Genomic DNA, 17,288 nt, shown 5'->3' with positions numbered 1-17,288 from the left:
CCAGCCCCCACTGAGCGAAAGGCCACGGGCTATTAACAAGATTCAAGTTCCCAGTAGGTTGATGGATCCTTGGGGCGTGCCTTTGACATTGCTCGCACCTCCGTGCATATTCAATGGCGTCCTTTTGCATTTAAGGCCACCAAAATTCATGAGTCATTGCTCGGTAAGCCAATGAACGTCCACCATCGTGACTGCCGCACAAGCCTTCATGCAGTTCGGCCAGTAGTTCTTCAGTCACGCTAGGGTGCAAACATTGCAGTTATGGGCCCTCAAAAGACCTTCAATATAACTTTCGATCTATAGATAGCTAGTATCGAGAAGCGTTCTGTCGTACTCTGGCTGCCTCCTTTTCATCCTTCTATACTCGGTCCTCAACTAAAAATTTGACTATAGAATCCATCCAGCACTTCCTGACAGTGGTAACTTGCTAAACATCCGTCCTCGCGCTGATGCTCAGTTCAGCCACCAATTCCACCCTGGTTAATCGGGGCACCTCATTAGCTATTGATAATGCTAACATGGCCAAGGATTCGGTGTGACGGTTCTGCCCTCTGGCAATTTGTTCCACTTTCACACTTGAGAAGTAGCCCATAGTCTCTTTCACCACCCATAGATGCTCAAACATTTGGGGATCTTTGGCTTCGAAACTCCCCTGCACTTGGTTAACTACCAGCTAGGAATCCGAGTAGATTTCCACCTCCTTGGCTCCCAAGTCTGAGCCTCTCTCAGTCCGGCCAACAAAGCCTCATACTCGGCCTCATTATTAGAGGCTCTAAAGCCTAATCTGAATAAATGTTCCAGCTTTATCCCTTCTGGGGTGATGACCACAATTCCAGCCCCTGCCCCTGCCGCATTGGATGCGTAGTTCATAAATACCTTCCACGGGTTGACTCCTATAAGGCAAACCATCTTCGTACTTTTCGGCAAAAACTCAGCAATGAAGTCTGTGAGTACCTGGCCCTTCACCGAGTTCCTTAATTTGTATTTAATGTCAAAAGAACCTAGTCGAGTCCCCCACTTAGCTATCCTCCCCGTAAAGTCAAATCGCCTCAATAATGACTATGGAGGATACTCAGTCAGAACGTGGACGGTGTGAGCCTGAAAGTAATGGGGCAATTTTCAGGTAAAGTGCACAAGTGCCATCACGAATTTCTCCAGTGGCAGATATCTTGTCTCGGCGTCCTCAAATGTTTTGCTTATGTAGTAGATTGGTAGTTGTACACCATTATCCCTTAGTAGCATTGCACTCGCGGCATGCTCGGATACCGAGAGATACATATACAAATCTCCTCCAAGTTCTAAGGCTATCAACATTAGCGCCCGTCCAAGATAATTCTTCAGGTCTTGGAAGGCCTTATCACACTCTTCATCCCACTAGAACCCCTTCCACTTCTTCAAAAGCTGATAAAATGGTCAGCATCGATCAGTGAACTTGGAAATAAATCGGTTAAGGGCAGCCAACATATCGGTCAATTTTTCAACCTCTTTTGGATTGCTCAAAGATTTTAGATATTTCACGGCTTCAATTTGATCGGGGTTAACTTCAATGCCCTGTTTAGCGATTAAATAGCCTAGGAACTTTCTGGCCCCTACCCCGAAAGTGCACTTATTGGCATTGAGACGCAGTTGGTATCACTAGAGTATTTCAAATACTTCTTTAAGGTCGTCAATATGTTGCCCTTCTTGCCTACTTTTTATCACCATATCGTCAATGTATACCTCGACCATATGCCCGATCTTATCCCTGAACATCCTCGTCATCATTCGTTAATAAGTGGCTCCCGCATTTTTCAACCCGAACGGCATCACGGTGTAATGATAATTAGCATCAAGCTTTATGAATGCAGTCTTTTCCTGATCCTCGGCAGCTAGGGAAATTTGGTGATAACCCTGGAAAGCATCCAAAAAACTCATCCTTGGGTGCCCGTACGTTGCATCTACTAATTGATCAATCTTTGGCATCAGAAACGGGTCATTTGGGCATGCTCGGTTTAAATCTGTAAAGTCAACACAGACCCGCCACTTACCACTCTTCTTCCTTACTACCACAGTGTTTGCAAGTCATTTCAGAAAGAACGTTTCTTTTATGGCCCCGACTTTCTTCAACTTCCCAACCTCTTGTCTAACTGCTTCAACATGCTCTTTAGCTGATCTCTTCAGCCTCTACTTCTTAGGAGGGTATAAAGGGTCCACATTAAGCTTGTGAACTATAAATTCAGGGTCAACTCTGGACACCTCATATGAACTTCAAGCGAATACGTCCACGTTTTGTACAAGAAAAGGTAACAACTCCACCTTCTCTTCATCCTTCAAGCTTGCCCCTATCAGGAAACTCCTTTCACAATCTGGTAGAATCTTCACTTTCACCAGGTCCTCGGCACAGCTGGCCCCCACTTCCTCTTGGGGTTGCGATAGTTGCTATAAGGGGTTTTTCTTGGTGGACTCCCTTTTCCCAGTTTCTCAGTTGGCTGCGGCCACTAAGCACTGTCTGGCTACCTGTTGATTGCCCCTTATCACTGTGATTCCATCCTCGGTACGGAACTTGACTTTTACATGCAGGGTGGATGGCATGGCCCCCATGTCATGAATCCCTGGCCTTCCTAGGATTTTTGTGTACGGTGAGAAAGAAATAACCACTATGAACGTTACAGTTACCTTCTTACCTTCCGTGCTAACGAGGAGTGAAATTTGCCCTTCTGGAATTACCATATGGCCATTAAACCCCATCAATGGCATATCATACTTGGACAAGTCTTCCTTCTTTAGCCCAAGCACCCTGTACAAGTCGGGGTACATTACATCCACACCACTCCCCTGATCTATCATTATTCTTTTTACTATGAAACCCCTTACACGGGTCGTGACAACCAAAGCATCATCGTGTGGCTAAATGGTACCTTCCATATCATCATCATTAAAAGCAATGGGCTGTTTAACGTACCTCAGCTTCTTCCTAGGTGAATGCTCGCCCGTGCAACTTTCTACCGGTACCACGGCCAATATACCCTGCACTGCTCGGTGGTGTACAATACAAATTCTGATTTCTCCTCAATTGGTCACCCCCCATCTTGTTCGGCCAATTAAAATACGGCTCATTTTTTATTCAATCGACGATCATGTGCACCAACTCCTTGAAGGCTACATTCACTTCTCCAATTCTCGGTCCGTGCTCTTGAATCCTTAGATCCTTCTGGGGTCTAGGTTGGAAACCGATATTTCAAGAATGATTTATGACCAGGGCCTTCCCCTTGTTCTGCAATCGATCATCATCTAACCACTTATACTCCTCGATACACCTCATCAACTGCCTCATATCCTCGGGAGGCTTCTTCATCAACGATTCCCTCAGTCCGAAGTCCTTGGGCAACCCCATTCGGAAAGTGCTTACCACAATCTTTTCATTCCCTCCTTTGATCTTGTTATAAAACTCCCTATATCGGTTAGCATAGTTGCGGAGGGTCTCCTCAACCCCCATTTTCATTGACAGCAACACATCCACGGGCTGCAGAACTCGATTGCAAGTCATAAATCTTACACCAAACTCCTGGACTAGTTCGGAGAAACTGTCGATTGAGCCTTTCCTTAATCCGTTAAACCACCTCAGAGTAGTGGGGCCGAGGCTCGAAGGGAAAACTTTACACGTCAGTACATCATTTTGAGCATGCAAAGACATCATTTGAATGTAGTGGCTTACATGTTCCACTAGGTCTGTCTTTCCATTGTAGGAGTTGAATGGCGGTCGTGTGAATTTGCTCGGCAATGGTGCGCTTTCAATATCTCCCAAGAATGGTGATCGGGCAACTTGGCACAACGCCCAGATCATTGCATCTAGGGCTATATTTCGAGGTCTTCCCCCATCCTTGGAAGTTGAATCACGGTTTGTATATTCCCTTGAACGATTGCGGTGTCGATTAGACCCAGATTGATGGAACCCTACTGCACGGTGGTTTTCTACACTAGCCGACCTTTCCCTTCGTTCCTCATGGTCCCTTCTTCGACGTCTACCCCTTGCTTGCAATTCCAAATCCCTCACCGTCCTACGTAGTTGCTCGAGCTCCTGGTCCCTCTGCTCAAGCTCCCGGTCTCTTCTATCATCGCAATTGCGCCCTGAGGCTTCGAACACTGTCTAGAGTGTTTGAAACGATCTTTCTCTGAGCCTGGACTATTTTGCTTCCTTATGTTGTCTGTCTTCATGCCTTTTTTGCCTTCTCTCTCGCCATGTGGACCCCCGCAAAGACCCTCCTGAACCACTTTCAGCATAGCTCCCTAGTCGACTCCCAGACATTTTCCTGTGTGCGTCACGATAGAACCACAACTACGTAGGAGATTTCCCACAGACAGCGCCAATTGTGTGTGCCCAAATGGAGCTGTTAGGCCCAACTTCTATCTGGGCTCACAATCTATTTATTTTGTGGGCTTTTAGATTTCCTACAATGGGTGGTCCTATGTTCGACAACCCAAATACACTCGCTCCCTATCTTCTCAAAGCTGTTCTCCCTATCTTTTTCAAAGTAATCACCCTCTTTTCCCAATGTTTACCCCCCAAGTTTCCAACCCCTCTCTCAAATTCTCATCTCTTATTTATAGCCCAAGGCTAGTGAAAGGGTTATGATTGTTTTCATGCTCAGTGGGAGGAGAGGTCCAATGCTATTACCCTTAAGTGGGTGTTTAGTTGGGAGTAAGAGGTGGTGTGAGTGGCATTGGAAATGGTTTTACCACTAGATGGACTGCCCGACAGCGATACTCCCTAGACTTTGCCGAGCTCACTAGGACTCATCTCCACAGGAAATTGCATTCCCTGACCAAGCAGGGCTTCACCCTCGTGGTTCATGTTATAACTGGCCTCGTAGTGACGAGGATCACCCGGACCGTGTTCGTGGCCCAATAGAATACGTATTCGCGCCTGATACTTTAGGATTTGAGGTCCAACGAGTTTTGGGCTCTGTGCTCGGGGCATTATTGTGATGGGCTTCGTGGGTATTGGGCTTACCGAGAAGTAACGTTCTGTACAGTATGAATATGCTCTAAGGGAATAAGGATTTATCATAAGGTTTTGATTTATAAAAGTTTTTATCTGTTTAGCAAGAAAAACTAAAAGATAAAATTTGGACAAAACTTTTTAAGTTACTCCATAAAAAAAGACATTTTTTTAACAATCATCCACATATGTTTTTAATACAATAATAAATCATGTGATTTGATACGAAAGAGATCATATATGGTTCTGGTTAGCCAATTAGGAGTAAACAAACAAGGTAGATGATTGATTTGGCCCCGTTCATTGGTTAAGACATATAAATTACTAAGTTAGCAAAGGTAAGTGACCCAATGCATGAGCCTGTTAGTTGGATATAGTATAGGTAAGGACGACTTACGAATGGGGATTTACAATCCACAAAGCACATGGCCTATATTTACTAGGGTAATAGCCCCAAGATCGAAAACCTATAGCAGCACCAAAAATGCTCCCCTAGATTTCGCCCATGAAGGCACACCCTCCTCAACCACAATCAAGGTAATGGCCAAGTGGAGGAATGAATCTCGAAATCCAAAGACCTATAAATCCTCATCATCTCCGATGGAGTGCCTATTTGTTTCGACTTTCCCACCCCCAAAAAGCACTTTTTGAAAAAGTAAATATATTATGTGCGTTTGGTGTGTCAAAAAAGCAACGTTTTAGGGGAAGTTGCCTTTCCAAATTGTGAAGAGAACGCACATGAATTTATGGAGCTAAAAGTAGCAAATTAGAAAAGCTTGTGCACGTTGATTAATGTATCTGTTGAACCAAATGTTCAATTACCAAATTGTCCTCACTTTACCCTTTGATAAACAGGCACTTTACCCTTCTCAGTTCTCTTGCCAGATTCCTCAGAACCTCTCATCTCTCTGCTCTGCCCTCTGCCCTCTCTGAAGACTCACGCCAGCCTCTCTTCTCTCTACTCTGCCCTCTCTATGCTACTGCTACAAGCCTCTCTGTGGTAAGTCTCTCTTCGTCTTCTTCTTCCTTCTTCCTCTTCTTCTTCTTTCTTCGTCTTCTTCAACGCTTTTTCCTCTGTATATCTTTAAAAAAAAAATTATTTATGTCTAATCTGATCTGAGAAAAAGGAAGAGCAGATCAGCAAATGGCGGAGGCGTGTTGAGGATGACAAGCGGCGATAAATCGAAGTTCTCTTTCAGTCAACTATCCACCCAATCAAGTGCAAAAACACAGTAGAATCACGCAACAAAGATCAAGCACAATAGAACTTGCAGACAAAGTGGTAAGAGAAAAGAGAGAAAAGAAGAGAAAAAAAAAAAAAAAAAAAAGAGCTCTGGGGAATGAAACTAGAATGTTTTGGAGGAAGTGGTAGGGAAAATGGGGAAAGAAGGACAAAAAAGAAAAGAGAAGGGTACGTGTGTGGAGGGGAAAAAAGGAGGGGAAAAAAGAGAGAGAAGTGTACGTGTGTGGAGGAGAAAAAAAGGAAATATGGATGAAAAAAAAAGTTAAGAAATAAAGGAAAAATAAAATAAAGAATGAGAAATTAAAATTGAGAAATGCTATGACAATATTTTCATAATAAATTTTAAGTGGTAGGTTATTATTAGTTAATATTGGTGAGAAAAAAAAAATTTAGAAACTTTGAAAGTACTTTTTAGAAAGTATTTTCACATACTTTCACAATACTTTATACGTACATTATTCTTTTTGGTAATTTACTACTCAAACCGCCACTTTTATAAGTGCTAGCCAAACACTAAGTTTTTTTTTCAAAAAACACTTTTTAATAGCTTTTACCAAACACTCAGTTTTTTTAAAAAGCACTTTTTCATACCGCACTTTCTGAAAACTCCACTTTTTCAACAAGCCCAATTTTAAAAATCTGAACCAAACTCACCCTGACTAAGGTATTAAAAAATATTTTCTGCATAATACTCCTCTTATTCTTCTAAAGAGAGTACTATTGATATAAGCATCAAACTATCTAAATTGGTGTAACACCCGCACCATCTTAGTTGTCTTGCCTATTTCAGGTGCTTAGAGTTTTGGCTAGCAAGAGTCTTCATCACTAGGTCTAGTGTGCAATCACTTATTTATTTATTTATCTTTGCTTAACAAAGACTTTTATTGAAAGAACAAGCTGGGAAACAGAGAGAGCATCCTCCAACTAAATATTCACAACCAAAAGAGGAGCAGAGTTAGAACTCAAAAAATCCAAATGCTCTATTACAAAGAGACCATCATCCAAGTTCATGATCAACTTTGTTAGCCCTCTTAGGAACCCAACTAAAAGAAAATGAAGGAGCAAAATGCGTTAAGGCCTTAGTTTCTAACAAGATTGTATTTCACAGTGATGGTACTGCCTATCGTAGCGCTTCTGTCTTTGCTTGGACAAGGATGTTGGTGTTCACTTTACAAAAAAAAAAAACACTAAATTCCCTCTTCAATCCGTAGCTATCAAGGCAACAACTGAAACTTCCGAAGCCACTGCTACATTACAATTAATCTTAATTGTGTCCTTCTCAGGCTTCACCCAATGGATTCTAGTTGTAGGCAGTGGCTGCGCCACGTTTAGTCCAGGGTGTTCCTAGGAACACCTTGACCTGAAAAAAAAAATTATATATAATAATTAAAAAAATTTATTTGTTTACCCTTTAAAAAAATTGGGAATACCCTCAAATAAAAAAATATATATTTGTTCTACTTTCAAGAAAAAAAAAAAAAAAAGCCCAAAAAAATTATTTTGAACTAAAATCTGAAGAAAAAAAATTGTAACAGAACAAGCCTACCAAGAAAAAAAAGCCCAACATCAATCCTAAACAACAGAATACAAACCCAATCTAAAGAAGAAAAAAAAAAAAAAGGTAAAACAAACCCAACATGGTAGCAAACCAACGGATTCTCAAAAAAATAATAATAAAAAACCAAAACCCAATATACATGATTACAACCTAACCTAAAAAAACTAGAGCAACAAATTCATCAAGTAAAGCAAAACCAGAACAGAGCACATCAACAACAACAACCAACGGGCGGCGCCTCCGCCTCGAGCAACGCTGCAACAGAGCACATTAGTCATCACATCAAGCCTCAAACTCGAGCTCCAAAACCAGAGCACATCGTGCATTGGAGATTGGTTCGATCAAATCGTAGATCGGTCTTCCTTGCCTCAATGTGCCGCCCAACGGCGCCGCCCCTCAGCGTCAAGCCTTCCTGCTCACTCAACCTCAATTTATTTCATCTTTTTCTCTCTTTAGTCTCACATATACAGGTTAATGGGTTAATGGGTATGAGTTTCTCTCTTAGACTGTCTGTCTCTCTCTCTCTCTTTATCTGAAGTCTAAAAGCAAACGAGAGTCTCTCTCTCTCTCTTTGAGATTTTATTTGGACTTTATCTGATTGCTTAGCTTTACCTTGTCACTTTATTAATATTTGACCCTGTTTTTTACTTTATCCGTTAGTGTTGGTGTTGGTATTGGTAAGATACAATTAATTATCTTTTAGTGTATTGTTATTTGTGATTGTGAATTTTTCTGATTGACTTTTGTGATTGGGGGCCATGGGGCTTGTTTGTTGAGGGGGGTGGATGGGGGCATGAGGCCAGGGTGGGATATTTGAATTTAGGGAAGTAAATGCACATAGCGTGTGTGGTAGTTCAACTAATAAACAATAATTAAATTAACCAATAATTAGTTGGGGAAAGTAACTAATAAACAATAATTAATAATTTAATTAACCAATACATTATAAAAGACAAACAAATTAAATTATGTTAGGCTAAATAACAATTAATAATTTTATAATTAATGAAACAACAATATAACAAATTCTAGTTTATGAAAGACAAAAAAATTAATGAAACAACTAAACAACAATAATTAATAATTTTATTAATATCACAAATGAACTTATAGTTTATTGTTTATTCTTTTGTTAGAATTATGGACAAATATTTGATAAGAAAACCACGTAGAAGGCAATTGTAAACTTTGTGTATTTGCGTGTTTTTTTATTGTTGTTGTTGTCAATATACAAATTTTCTTTTTATTAGATTGTGTAATTTATACTTGTTGAGGAACACCCTGAAAAAAATTGCTAAAGCCGCCACTGGTTGTAGGGGGAGGTGTTCATGTGATCTATTGGATTGTTGGACACAACCTTCCAATGCTCTTGGATTTTTCTTTGAACACCTCCTTCCAATTGTTCTTTCCTTGGTTCGATCCCCTCATACACTGCTCTATTCCTCAACTACCCCCACAAATTCTACTATCAAGGCTGCATAAAGGGCGAACTTCTCCTATTGGATTTTCTATACCATCAGGTCTTTTGGGGGGTTGACAAGAAAATTAACAAACTGATATGGGTCTAAGAATTGAATGTTCTACATTCTTAGACCCCAATCACACCCAAACCACAAAATTTGAGCTACTTGGCAACGAGTAAACTAATGAAGAGAAGATTCAGGTTCATAATTACACAATGGGCAATTTACATCAATATTTGGAACAAACCTGAATAAGTTCAACTTTGTTGGGAGTCTATTAGTAGCAAATCTCCATAAGTGCATTTTTAATATGTCTAGCGTGCAATCACAGATTTATCATTATGATTAAAATAAATCACAGTAATTTTGTTACATAACAAGTTAAAGGAGAATTTTCCAAAAGGTAACTATGAGTTTGCATTGCATTGTACATTTTTTGCAAATATGTATAATATTATATCCTCTTTGTTTAATCTACAATATGACTAAGAATTTTCCTTCTTAAAAAAAATACTTCGTTAAAAACAAAGAAAAAATAAAAGAAAAGAAAAAGCATATACAAAGCCGAAAAAGATGGGCCGCATGTTCTGGCTTTAGCCCATTGTTGGAGTGGAGAACTTCGCCTTTAGAAGAAGAGACCGACAAAAAGGGCAACTAACTTACCAGTCAACGAACAAACTACCAGTCCTAACCCGAAACCATATAGCTAGTACTAAATTGACTTCTTCCAGGTTTCTTACTTACAAATAGTATGTAAATTGATCTAATCTTCTGTGGAAGCCACAAAAACTGCTCTGCCAATATCAATGTCCATCTCCTTTTCCTCGTGGTTTACAGCTTCCTCATAGCTCATCATTGCTTTTCGCTGGATTTCACTTTCAAACTTGATAATCATCTCTGCCACAAACTCTCTTTTCTATTTCTGTCTCTTTGTTTTGGCCCTCAGAATTTTCGAGAACCATTATCCATTTGGATTGAGAAATATGGCAAGGACATCAGGCAACAAGAACATACAAGCCAAGCTGGTGGGTATGTCTTCCTTATTATTTTTCTTATAAAATTAGTTCATGTTATGAAAAGGGTTAATTCAATCTCACATGGATAAGATTGATTTGCTAAAGCTAGTTTGAGAATCATTGAGCTTGTGGGTCAAACCAGAGACGCCTGTGTTATTATTTGAGACAGTTTAATAACTTTGACAAATAGCATCTAATATTTGTTGCTTTGGGCACCACCGAGATTTCATTTTGCACAACCAGGACTAGATATTTAGATGCTGATTAATCATTAATAGTTCCCAAATCATGATTTTTCCAATTTCATGTGCTTCAATTATTATATGCCGCTGTATGAAGCCTGGACAAAATTGTAGAATTTTTTTATCATAGATTACTTTAAAAACACATTCCGGCGAAGTGATATCCGTTTTGTGAGGAATTCTTTTTGCTCTGTAATAGTCCTGTAGATCACATTAACTTGATGAGGTTTGTAGCCAAGAATATCTAATTTTTAGAGTGTGTTAGTATATAAAGTTAAGTTGGTTTATAATACCTTATTGTGGCATGTCGGGTATGATCTCAGCTAATCTACTGAAAATGCAAGAAAGGTTCTGGATTAAGTTTTAGTTAATTTTTTTCGTAAATAACTGAATTTGAAATTTTTATAGTTGTGCATTGTTATATACTTTTACACGAATGATTTGCAAGAGGGAGAAGTTTGTTGGTTTTGACATCATTAAGCTTTTCCTAGGTACTTCTTGGGGACATGGGAACCGGAAAAACCAGTTTGGTATTGAGATTTGTCAAAGGCCAATTTTTCGATTACCAGGTTCACTTTCATTTTCTTGACTATTTTTATTCACTCTATTTTTCTTTCCTCAGAATCATGATGTTGTGTAGCCTCTAACGTAAGTGTAATATGCAGGAATCAACCATTGGGGCAGCCTTCTTCACTCAGGTCTTGTCACTAAATGAAGCCACTATAAAATTTGATATATGGGACACAGCAGGACAGGAGCGATACCATAGTTTGGCTCCTATGTACTATCGTGGTGCAGCTGCAGCAGTTGTGGTTTATGACATTACAAGCATGGTAGCTTTTTTCCAAGATTCCAATATTTCAATTGTTAGATTCTCACATGTTGACCTGTATCTATAATTAGCTTTATTTCTAACTTTTCACATGTTCATTTTCATCTTGAATTCTTATTATGTATGGTTGTTTAATCTAAATATAAGCAGGTTTTGAAACATCTATATTACCCTTAAGATGCCAATAAGCTTAATTCTTACTCTTTATGTTTTGTATGTTTCATTGATATTGTAGAGGTAATTAGCCCTATGTTGCCTTTTTTGACATTTCCTACATTGTTTCTTTTTCCCCAGTGATGGCAAATGCATGGGCATAAATTGTAATGTTGTCCAACAGAAAGATAAAAACTTAAACATTCTGACCATAATTACACTGGATAATATGCTCATATTTGATTATAATGTCTAAGTATGTCTCAAAATTGGTAGATAACTCAATCTATTTAGGCATCAGATGATAAGTATGAGTGTATGACATATCTTTGAGTATCCTGTTCTTAATGCTAATCCAAGTTGATCATAATTTTTATACCTATCAATGATTTGTTAATGCTTCATGAAGAATTTGTTAGTATTATAGGTGACAGTGAGAATTTATTGTCTATAGTAAGAGTGATATATACATATAAAGTGGGAATCCATCTGACTAATTAAATGAATGGTGCTTTGCCTTCAGGAATCATTTGAACGAGCCAAAAAGTGGGTTCAAGAATTGCAAAGACAAGGTAATTGACAGAAATTGGTGATTTTTTTTGCTTGACTTGAAAATCAGTCAAAGGGCTGGGATGGATCTAGGAATTTATCTTTTGCTTTTATGGGGAACATGGAGGATTTAAAATTTCAAGAATGGGGGCATAGGCAATCCCCCCCCCCCCCCCCTTCCCCAAAGTGGCAATCTTTCCCTGGTCAATCTCATATAAGCTGAGACTAAACTTTATTTTTCTCTAAATCTTGGTTTTCCATTACATCTTCTCTGTCTGTCCTCTTCCTTCAATGAAATTCACAAGCTGTGGTACTTTCGAGTCAGGATCATATCACCTGCAAATGCAATATGAGTCCTTACATGTCTTGAGATGCATAAATCTAGACTATCCAATAATTGAGGCCTTTGTGGCACCAACATGGGTTCCATGCATTCCCGCATACATGGAATCACTAGTGCAATTTGTCCAATACATTGCTTGGGATATGCCTTCCTCCAAGTCTGATGTTACAGTTTTTTATACCTTCCTTTCTTTCTTCTCTTGCAGAGCATTAGTCATCCATTACTCTTACTATTAGTTCACATCATATGTATTTTTTTGCCATCTCCAAAGCATGCGAGATCACTTTAGGGGTATCTCCTTGAAGATAAATTTTTATCATCATATTACGTTGCTACTATTGTCAATCATTTGTAATTCAAATGGCACCTCCTTGTCCAATTAGAATGCAATAATTCGTGAATTCAAAATCCACAGGCCATCTCAAAGTTCTGATAATTTTGACCACCCTTTAGACTGATTAATTTAAAAATATTTTATTGAAACCATATCCAGAATCATGTGGAAATCAAGCTCAATTTTATATATTGGCCAGAGTTACCCCTTTCAACATGATGTTATGAAAACTGTTGAGCATTAACTTATTGTGGAAGTGAATGGTATTAGTTCAACATGTAATTTGGTATCTTTTTTTACTATATCAGGAAATCCAAATTTGATAATGTTCTTGGCGGCTAACAAGGCTGACTTGGAAGAGAAGAGAAAAGTGGGACTCGAGGTAGTTATAGTTCAATATTCTTATTTGTTTTTTCATGTTGTGTGCCTCTAGACATTTGAGGAGAGGACTCTCAACCTAAGCTTTGCCCTAGACCTTGAGAATGCCAAGGTGTACCTTGGTTTTCATAGGATCCTAAGTTGGCCTCTTCCTACTTTGCTGAAATGCACTTCACTTTAAAATTTTATGTTTATGTTTTATTGTGTTTGGAAAAAAATTATCAAAGACTTGTATTGTACTGTGTAAGCATCAAACTGTTTAAAAAAAAAAATTTTACCCAGTGTACAAACTTCCAATCTTCTGGGGTCTAGGAGAGTTGATTGTTAGGAAACACCCCCCCCTCCCCCCAGCCCCAAAAAAAAGTGCCAAAGAAATAGGAAAAACTGGGATAAAAAATGAACAAAAGCAAATACAAAAAGGCATTATAGCTTTTGTATGGGTGCATTCCATATTTGTGACTTTGATTAGGAGAGATTATGTCAATTATGCAACTTATTTGTTGCTTATTTGATCCTTGTTGCAAGTGAGTCCATTGTACTATGTAATTACTAAAGACAAATTTTCGTTCCTTCAAAAATGATTGCAGGATGGTGAGCAATATGCTAAAGAAAATGGTTTGGTTTTTCTTGAAACATCTGCAAAAACTGCACAGAATGTCAACGAGCTCTTCTATGAAATAGGTAACTCTAGCTAGCTTATCTGTTGATTTTTTTTTTGGATCAAAAACAATGATTTGTCTCTTCATTTCACCGCAAAACTGCACCTAGTATATGAGGGTTGATCAAGCCTTCAAAGTTTTGACATGCCCATAATTGATCAGAAAGGAGGAAAATCAAATAAGAAATGAAACTCCTAAAACAAAGAAAGGGGCAAACATCTTATAACTTCTGAACAAAGTTCTTAAATGGATAGTCTAGGTCCACTAGTTGCTTCATCATCTGGCAACAGTGTTTCTTTGATATTGCCCTGCCAATTAACCATGTATGATGACATCAACCAACTGTTGAGTCCAATTCTCTTTTTTACCCAGAAATTCTTTTCCATGCTTATAGAGAAGCTTTTTTGCAGCAAAGAGATTGGCAAAAGCTAGCCCTTCACGTCCAACTGGAATGAAATTACATAGTAGATCGCAAGAAAATGGAAGAAGACTGTTTTGCTGCTCTGGATGATACCCATACTTGCTATTCAACTGTATGTACTACTTGCAATGTTATGAACTTATAGTATGTTTTATTTCTATCGCATGATTTCATCACTCACTGGGGAGTCTCCATTTTTTGGCTATTGATTCAAAATATGCAGTTAACCTTGGTAATCTAGCTACATTACCTTTTGGTTATGTAATTAGTGCTTAAATATAGCTTGAGAACCCAAACATTTTTCACTGACTGGAAGAAGTTTTCATTTCCCTTTTTTTGTCTCCCATATGATATCAGGTTTTCCTCGATCATTGTTAAGGACATCCCTGGATGGCTGGATCTGATGGAAATTCATCGTGGCTGATCAAAGGTGAACTGGTACTGAAGCTGCACAAACATGTTGTAAGAATATTTGTTCTATGTACATTTTAAGATCTCATTAGAAAAGCTTGTGACACTTACAGACATTTTACATGTTCCTGTACGTGCAAGAGTGATTATGGAACTCAAAAGCCAATAAATACAGCAGTAAGAAGTGTCATAGCTAAAGAACAAAACTTGATTGCTGAATTATATGCAATATGGCCTACAACAGGCATTGCAAACAAATCAGCTTGGGAGGGACATCAAACTCAAGCACTCTAACCATTAAAAATCCTACCTGCCATGATTTTAGCTTTTTGGTCAGTGCCTTTCTCTAATTGGCCGATATCTCATTGCCATCCAAGTCATTTTCATTCTAATCGTATGAGGTGCCGTGCTAACTGCTAAGTTTAGATTATTTTGTTGCTCCAACGTATTCATCCCGCAGATAATAGCACTTCATTCTGGTCAAAATGATAGATAACACAACAGCTTTCTCTATTGTCTTTTTTTTTTTTGGGGGGTGTCAATTTGTGGACTTTTGTTTTAAGCAATTAACTTATATACATTAGATTGGTAACAAATCAAGCATTCTGTTATTATTTCGTGTTAATTTAAGTCTAACAAATATAACCAGCTAATGCGTAAATGGTAATAATTACATTTCAAAATTATTTAAATTTATTTTATGGTTCATTAATTCTAGACTCTTTGGTTTTTGTACTCAATAATTTACTTGGATAAATATTGATGATGTGTTCTCACATTTGACTCCAAAATTAAGAAATAAAACTCTCTAAAAATAAATAATTTAGGACAGGTAACACAAAATTGGATTTCAATTGTAAAATCTAATTGAATTTTCTCTAAACATTACTTCTATATAAAAATTTAGAATTAATAAAAAAAATTTAAAATATGGATAATTTACATTTTTTACCTAATAATATTCTTATAAGATTTTTTTTAAGAGTTAACAAAAATATAAGAATGACTATATATCAATAGTATTTAAATTATATATATATATATATATATATAAGAATTATACTATATATCTTAATGTGTATCTTTTAAGTATATCCATGCATATGCATGGAGTTACAAGCTAGTTATTGATAATGTGGCAAAAATTATACGATTAAATTCATTAATGTTTAGTGAAACATACTAGCAAAACTTTTTTTTTTTTTTTATATAGGAAGCAAAACGTTTGATTTGTCACAAACCTCATGTGAGGGTTAATTGTTCAAATAAAAAATTCCATGACCAAATTGACACTCACTGTAAATTACAAAGGTGACATTTGTTATTTTAACTAACTAAGGATTTTTTTTGTTTTTGTTTTTTGGGCTAAAATAAAGAGGGATGGTCCCAAGTTATCTCCTTCCTCCGAAAAGAGAATCCAAGAAGGAAAAAAAGAGATGTGCAAAGTACCATCTCTTTTCAAAAAATAAAAAAGAAAAAAAGTTAGATTGTGGCTACAATTAACTGATCTGGGAACAAAAATGAATCCTAACAAAAATTTAACTTTGTTTCTTTTTCCTTGTCTTATTTGCTATATAATGGCAAAGGCCGAAATACAGACAAATCCAACAACAATTTGAACTTGATGAGCCCATTGGCTTCACATACCCTTTTCTTTTTCGTAATAAATGAATTGCCTCGTGATCCAAATTCCAACGGTCGACTTGCGGCATATCATGTTAAGTACTACTATCAGATCTTGCTCCAATCGGCTTATATAATTGCATTCAACATGAAGTCTGATTAAAATTAAATATTGCTAATCCGTCCCAAGATTTGGGTGCTGAAAGAGTGTGATCCTTTATCCGATTACTAGATACATTCATATTCTAGATTTCCTAAACTAATTCTATATAAAATTTACCACTACACTCATTAGGCTAAATGATAACTCTCCGCGTACAAGGTCAGTTTAGTAAAGAAAGAGTTCGAGATGCAAGGTCAACAAGCAACAATAAATATTATAAATTTTAAATAATATATATGAACTTCGTATACCACTTTCAAAAAAAATAGTATGTACAAATTGAATATTTTTAAATCCGAAACTAATCACTCATGATTTAATTAGTGATTAAAATTTTGATTAAAATATAAAATATATACCAAAATAGTACTAATCAATAGGTTTTTTTTTAAGGACTAATCAATATTTGGTTACATACTACTAAAATTTAAATGGAACAGTCTAATCAACTCATATAATGATGATTTAATATTTTTTTTATATATAATTTGACAACTAAGAAGGAGGAGAATAGTCAAGGAGAGCAAGCATTGAAGTGAACTATAAAACTTTTTGTAATCATTGGAATTTTATGAACTCTATATAATAAAACTATTTTAAAAACTTTAGAAAAATTCTTATCAATTCATGCCATGTGCTTAAATACCTAAAGATAGCCCAAGGTTTATTACAACGTCTAACTAATGCTGAAGGCACTAGATCTGACCAACAGTTCAATTTCGGCAAGTTCAAGTTCGACTCGATTGGTACAAGTTAAACTAGGTTGAAGTCAGAAATGAGTCAAATTAAAATAAGTTGCAAAACCTAGTATGACCCTTACTTTTTTTTACATAAAAAAATTAACTAGATAAAAAAGAAACATGGGCATATTCTTTTTGTCTTTCTTTCAAAATATAATAAACAAACCCTCTAGTTTAGCACC

General features: G+C 37.3%; 2 protein-coding genes across 3 annotated transcripts; one reads left to right on the top strand and one right to left on the bottom strand.

The window, feature by feature from the left end:
* Positions 1 to 427: 427 nt before the first annotated feature.
* Positions 428 to 2,826, bottom strand: LOC142634220 (uncharacterized). Its single transcript, XM_075808515.1, has 2 exons — positions 2,497 to 2,826; positions 428 to 652 (listed from the first exon to the last, which is right to left on the bottom strand). Exons 1-2 carry the CDS (start codon positions 2,824 to 2,826, stop codon positions 428 to 430), a joined length of 555 nt encoding a protein of 184 aa, XP_075664630.1.
* Positions 2,827 to 9,826: 7,000 nt separating this feature from the next.
* On the top strand, positions 9,827 to 14,786 carry LOC142621743 (ras-related protein RHN1-like). Of its 2 annotated transcripts, none has more exons than XM_075795095.1 (8): positions 9,827 to 10,267; positions 10,992 to 11,069; positions 11,166 to 11,333; positions 12,009 to 12,057; positions 13,020 to 13,093; positions 13,677 to 13,770; positions 14,159 to 14,281; positions 14,527 to 14,786. In XM_075795095.1, exons 1-7 carry the CDS (start codon positions 10,226 to 10,228, stop codon positions 14,257 to 14,259), a joined length of 606 nt encoding a protein of 201 aa, XP_075651210.1. In that variant the 5' UTR covers positions 9,827 to 10,225; the 3' UTR covers positions 14,260 to 14,281; positions 14,527 to 14,786. The 2 variants fall into 2 exon arrangements, with proteins under 2 accessions (XP_075651210.1, XP_075651211.1); XM_075795096.1 differs by having other exon boundaries at positions 9,985 to 10,271.
* The last annotated feature ends 2,502 nt before the right edge of the window (positions 14,787 to 17,288 follow it).

Source organism: Castanea sativa, chromosome 1 (assembly GCF_040712315.1).
Source record: "Castanea sativa cultivar Marrone di Chiusa Pesio chromosome 1, ASM4071231v1".
In the NCBI taxonomy this organism is placed as follows: Eukaryota; Viridiplantae; Streptophyta; class Magnoliopsida; order Fagales; family Fagaceae; genus Castanea; species Castanea sativa.
Note: the sequence above shows the minus strand (reverse complement) of the source record. Positions and strands in the feature narration are given on the sequence as shown.